This window comes from Ceratina calcarata, unplaced genomic scaffold (assembly GCF_001652005.2).
Source record: "Ceratina calcarata isolate Rehan_Ccalc_2016 unplaced genomic scaffold, ASM165200v1 scaffold586.2, whole genome shotgun sequence".
Taxonomy (NCBI): domain Eukaryota; kingdom Metazoa; phylum Arthropoda; class Insecta; order Hymenoptera; family Apidae; genus Ceratina; species Ceratina calcarata.
Window position 1 is genome coordinate 692,143 of NW_017177087.1, and position 6,706 is coordinate 698,848.

The 6,706-nt window shown below is 43.3% G+C and overlaps 1 protein-coding gene across 1 annotated transcript in view; it reads right to left on the reverse strand.

Moving 5' to 3' along the window:
* Positions 1-1,093, reverse strand: part of LOC108629732 (uncharacterized) — a 13,040-nt gene extending 11,947 nt beyond the window's left edge. The window contains exon 1 of the mRNA XM_026817558.1: positions 889-1,093. Within this exon, the coding sequence (XP_026673359.1) occupies positions 889-905 (17 nt within the window). The 5' untranslated portion in view covers positions 906-1,093. The remainder of the gene's footprint in view (positions 1-888) is intronic.
* Between the last annotated feature and the right edge of the window lie 5,613 nt (positions 1,094-6,706).

Genomic DNA, 6,706 nt, shown 5'->3' on the forward strand with positions numbered 1-6,706 from the left:
CCATTGGGTCTCATTCGCTGTCCCACTTTTTAAGTATCCCCTCGATGGTAATAACGACGAAAATCGAGGTGGTAGCATCGGACGAACCAACCTGTATTATATTCAGCCGTCTGATTACAGTATACACGTTTATACAGAATGTTTGTCATTTGATCACAATGTACACAGAACTCTAATTATTCAAATTACGTATCCCGTTGGCGCGTAACACGCGACGATGTCAGTTTCGCGTTTTCCCGACCGTGACATTAACTTTCTCACGGTTTGGAATCGGCGCACGAAACAACGTGTATAACGCGAACGTGAATGGCTCGTATCTGGCGCGCGTCGGATACCGTTCGGACGCGGCACGTGCGACTAACTGATTTGCATTCCATCGTGTTAACCACGTTTAATTGCGCCGATCGCAGACCACCGGCACCCGATCGCCTCGCGATTCTCGTCACGGCGCAAATCGAACTGGATCATCGGGCAACGGATGCGTACCATGCGAACACCCGTTACGAGCCTTTTTTACACGGTCACTTCAATCGGATTTCTTTACAATTGATGATAATTGTCGGACTGTTAATAGTCGTGGCAATCTGACGATGGCAATTAATCGATAAGCAAAAAACGCGAGGAGATTATGAATGCCATGACCAACTAACACAAATCCTTTATTTGGAATGCGGCGAGATGTAACGGGACCGTCGATCGCGAGGTGCTGACACAATAAAAAATAACCGAAACGAACAAAAATGCACAATATAATAACGAAGTATGAAATTCAATGGAACGACACAGAAAGGACATTAGATCGATAACCAATAAAACGTATTAAATAAAGGAGAATCTATTAATGTTGAAATTGATTACGGAGCAAACTTGCGGAAAATAAAAACTCACAAAGCGTAGGAAGTCATGTCAACCAACCCCTGCGTGCTTACAACCCTTCCGTGGGATTCAAAGGCCGCGCGGATGAACTGTCCTACGTGTGGCCTTCGCGAGGACGGTCCACCAAGTACTAAGATCCGTGGCCGCCGATCGACCGGTCTTATCCACGGATGGAGGCTATCCTTTTTTTTTCGATACGCCTTTTTATGCCGGATCGGCCGGTCGCGCGTCCTTTTTTCTCGCAGAATAGCAGTGTTATACTCGGGCTGCCCTCCGGCTCCGTCAACAACTTTGATTTCGACCGTTCGTTCCCGCGATCTACTGCCACTACGAGATACCGTGGATCCTCTCTCTTTCGCGTTTTTTCTTGTGTTTCCCCTCACCGGCTGGGATAGAGATGGAATAGAATTCGAGAACGACGGGTGCTCGGTTCCGGTTAGAACGGCGTTTGAAGAGCAGCCGGGATCGATACTAATGGCAATTCGAGTCTACGGCCTCTAATCTCTGGGACCATCGTTCAGTGAGGAATTCCATTGAAGAGCCAAGTGGATTTGGTAATGAAGAGTCAGCGTTAGATTCGTGTTATAGAGAATTAATGCTAATGAGGAATCATCCGGTGTAGCATGAATCCGATGAATAATCCTAACGTGATTTTCTACGTACTTGTTTTTATAGCGATTTTTTTATGTGAGGAATAAGTAGTACGAATCAATATTGTGTCTGAAGTGTCTTTTCATGAAGTACATATGAAACATATAGCAATATGAATAAGCACTTATGTTGTTGGGTTATCTACATTTTCTAAGTATCTTTTAAAATACTTATTACACTTATCGGTAGTAGAAATAAATCTTTTATACAATTTTTCTATGGATTTTGTAAAAGATACATCGATGCATCGTTGAATCAATTTTTGTTTCTATTTTAAGATATTTTTTAGAATACGTACCTATTCAGTGTCTGGCAGCTTTCTCCTGTGCTTGCAAGCTGGCGATGGCCTTGCCGGAGCCGTAGAGCACCTTGGCGCGTACGTGTACTCTTCTTGCGGTGGTGCAGGAAGTCCCGGGCGTGGAGGGCCCGCTTCCGGTCCCGGCACCGGAAGCCGAGCTCAACTGCAGCGCGGTGCCCCCGTAATTCGCGCCCCTGCAACTCGTGCAGCCCTCCGACATTCTTGCCTCCCGAATTTCCTCTCGTGTTAAACGTGAATCGGTTCTAACGAACGAAAGTACACCTTACAATCGTAGCGGTAATTAAGAAGTTTAATTATACAGGGTGATTCATCAAATATTGCCACCTCGATTTAGCGTCGTTGTTGTTGTACATAGCAGTGAATGTAAATATGTTATGCTGAATGTTTTCGAGGGAGGCAAGAAGCCACCTAGTCCTATCCAACAATTTGCAAATATCTGAGTTAATATATTCCTTCCTATTCTTCTATAATGTGCAGGATAAACATTTTTTTGGATCCACGTTGTTCGTCGAATATGTAATGGCAAGACATATAAAAATGACGTTTTTGACGAAGTAATTGTCAAAATATTTGCATACTTTTGCCCAGTCAGTGATACTTCGATAAAGTGTGGTCCAATAATTCCCGAAGTATCTCTTCAACTATTGCGTTTTCAATATTAATAGATTAATACTGTTTGGTAATAATATAAAACTTCATCGATCGGTGTAGGAAAATCTATACAATCCCACTTAAAAAGAAATAATGATGACTTTCATATTTTTACTAAGCATCCAGCTACAAATTAGCTCACGATATTATATAAATATTCTTTGCTAATAATAATAACGTCGAGAATTGAGATGGTAATATTTGGTGAAGCACCCTGTATGTTCGGTCACAAGTTGAAGAATATTATTTATCAAAGTGTAATTCTAGTTGGGTTTAATTTCGAGTAATCGGATTTCTATTCTCAAGTTACACGATTTAATATTAAATAATTCACCACAATTAATTGTAGCGTTTTTTATTGCTTAGGGATTTTAAAAATAGGGACAGGTTTACTTCTAATTTTCAATACAATTAAAATAATCGACGGAGGATGATACGTATTTAAACATTCATAGCTTCTTCGTTTTTATGTCAATCAACGAGTGCGAGCTATTAATACGTCAACGCGTTCGGAGCTAATTGCTCATGAAGAACACGAATTAATCTTGTGCAACGTTTCACGATTATCTCGGTCGATCGCTTTTCGCAGTGATTAGAAGTTATAATATCTGTTCAATACTTCGTACACGTAGTTTCATGAAAACCCCGAAGCCTCTAAGAATTTCTAGGCAACTTCGAACAATCTAATTAGTAATTATCTCTTAATTTTACTGCGAGAATAATTTCATAAAATGCCTCTATTAAACTAAACACGATTAAAAAGTCGAAATAGAGCAACAAATTGCGCATTATAAATGACGTAACAGTGAGATTGAGTAATACAATTCTTCCTGAAATCCTTACGTCGTTTTTTGCCTTCTAGGATTTCATGGAAATTCGCAAGAGGATTGCACAGGGTTTTTTCGACATAACGAAACGCGGTGTGGACGAGGCATTACAATGTACCGAGCACGATTCCGAGTCCGTGCGCCGTTCACCATAAATCCGGGAAAATCTGGGTTAATTATACTAATGGCGGTATAAGGCGAGCTTTCCTACCGGCGACCTTACCGGAAAAAGGCGAGACCGGGTTACTTCCCGGGCACGATCATTAAAGCGATTTTACTCCGCGAGCCAAAAACAATATCCCTAATCTAATGGAACCGATATCCCGTTCAGACCTCCTGAAAATGAATAATTCGTTTAACGAGAAAATAATATCTCGGGAAATCTCGTTGTGCAGAATTCCAGTTCCATTCCAGTACGCTTTTTCCAATTACGAGATAAAACGGTCTAATAAAACGCCCCTTGCGTTGTCTTAAAAAATAGCAAAAGAAGTATCTCTATTTAGATTGAAATTATTAACATGCACTTTTTATGATTTGGAATTACAGCTGCACTTCACTTTCTAAAAGCACGTTGAAAAAATTCTGTACGCACCTACCTTTTGATGAGCACTTGCGCGTAAATCGAGGCGACGACACCCCTATTTTGTTTTCCAAGCCGACACACAAAACCGTACAGTGTCCCTACAGTAATTTCATGTACAATAACAGCCCCCGCCCGGATTTAAACAAAAACTCTGTTTATTCTCGCATATAAAGAAAAATGTGGGAGTCTCCCCAGTAAAATGAATTGAAAACATACACGAGTGGTCAGACGACGTTACCCGGCGAGGTGGACGCGAGGCATGTCCTCCGTTGGTCCCAGTTCGATCCTCGGGTATCTACCTCTTGCGGAGAGTCGCAGCTGGTTAAGAATCGGCGGCGACGACGTCCGTGCCGGTTCTGCACGTCGAACAAACTGATCGTTCGCGGCGGCCTCGTGGTAAGCCGCACCACGCCACGGCACGCAGCTACGGCCGGCTTACTTCCCTCGTCTCTCTTTTCTTCTTCGTCCGGGCACCGTCTTGGCTGCCGGCCTCTCCTTCGTCGTACTCGGAGGACAACGGCGGCGACGTGTCCCGTAGCCACCAGGAGGGGACAAAACCCGGAGAAGTGGCCTCCACTCTGTTTCTGACTCACGATTCTGACGGTACAGTGCCTGATAACACCAAGCTCATGCCAATTCTGATAACACGCATTCGGCTTCGTTCGAAAACTTCTTTCAGCGATTCCCGTTTAATCCTCGAGATAAAAGGGATGAATTTTCAGGTCGATTCTAATAATGTTCTTTATTCTCTTTGACGAGGTCTTCATATTTTCTATTTGATAACAGATATCCTGTTCCTTTGTTAATTAAATGATATCCTTTTATTGTATTTGAGTGACGGAGATCATCGCAGATATTGGAACATTGTTTTAAATATGTATTATGTTCGAAGACTGAACGCAGGTGATGTTCGTTCGAGGGAAACCGAGGCGATAGCAGAACGGACTGTACCGTGATATGGGGACGTTGGCGGAGGAGGGAGAGGGCATACGCAGGGGCCACAGATCGGTACGCGGACCCAACTGCGAAACGTAACCTTCGATTGGTAAAAATTCGAGTCCGGCGAACGGCCAGACCTTGTGCTCCGTATAATTCTTTCGCAATAAACCTGGTACACGCGCACGATCGGCCGCCTCGAAGACCCGTGTAAAATCGTACCCCTTCTACTGGTGTTGGCCTCTCGGTACTGGGTCTCCTCTCTTCTTTAAGCTTAATTACATTTCGAGAATCACCGTAGTAAATGGACCAATATCTGTTCGCATAATTTTCGGTAATAATACCGATGTAATATGTGCATTATCTTGCGAATGGGTAGAAATTGTAACGTGGAAATTGGGACGTTCGTTTTATAAACAATTGCGAGATAAAATTATTTTTAACCGAAACCTAGAATCCTCGTTTGTAATTTTTTAATTGAATTTATTGAAAAGCTTGTCAAGTCGCGTAATTTAAATGTCGAATACAGAGTACGTAGAATAGATGAAATAATTAATATCCTGGCACGAAGCACCGTACGTTAGAGGCAGTAACTCAGAAGCTCGGCACAGAAGCGTGACGTCTATTACTTGTTTTGGTTTCAACAAATCAGTCATTATCCAATTAGGGAAAACGTAAAAGGCGCATGAGAAAAAGGAATAATTCCAAGCGCCACTCCTTGGGTCGTAAAAAAAGGTAGCTCGAAGCGGAGCGAGTCGTCGAGCGGAGCTCTAGGCGAGTGGATACGATTTCCAGAAAGAATTGTTACGCATCCTGAGCTGAGGTTCGTCTGTCGGTTGCGCAGAGATCGAGAAGGCGGCCTGGCCTCGTCGCCGAGGAACTAGACGGTCCAGTTCTCTGTCAATAACTGGAGCGGCGAAGCTCGGGTGAATCGATCTCATTGACACCGGATTTGCCGGGAACCTCTAGCCTCGTTCTACGAGCTGACCTACTGCACACGTCGCGTTGCGTCGCCGCTGCTTGCCGCGCTTCATCGTGCGCCAGCATCCGTCATTCCATTCTCCAAATTATCCTTCCTTTCTCCCGATCTCCTCTCCGCAGATGCAAAGTCTCGGACTCTCTATGATTCCAGTTTTACGCTAACAATAGTTTATTAATCTCTTTCTCGTTTTTATAGCAGAAACCATTTTTCATAAATTATATTTCTGAATTTTCTAATCAATATTGATTGAAATCCTCTTGACTGTTGGTCTTCAACTCCGCACGGGTACAAAAGCGAAGCGTGTTACGTGGCTGGCCGATATTTATCCATGGAGCCCGTTCTCAACGAGAAGGAGAGCGAATATCAATCAAATTATTACGGCAATCTGGTTCTCGTGACAGGCCCGAGAGCAGTTTCCTCGGTACAATGGCAGCGGTGTCGTAATGTAATCCCTCGTCCGATTGGTGAGACGCGTGAAAAACGTATCACGGATGCACCTCGGCGTGGCGGTGGCAGTTAGATGGATTTTCGTGAAGTGATCGTACTCCCGACGAACCGTACGGTTATTTAAACAATAGTCGAACGGTTGGGAAACTAGGCTGCGCCTCGGAACTTCTTCGAACGCGCCGGAGTTAATCACGATTATTGAAAACGGATTATCCGTGGTGCAACGCGGCGAGAATTATTCCCGGTTCTGGGAAAAGTTCGATGCTTTTCAAGCGAGTTGTACGATATATCTAACAACAAAAAGTTGAACGTTTCAAGCGGAATATCGAATATTGTTCGCTCTCGTGTTAAGCTTTTATGAACCCTTACATAAAAACAATGAGAAAATATTGAAATTTTAACAGCTACTAGATATTAATAAAACACTGTAAAAA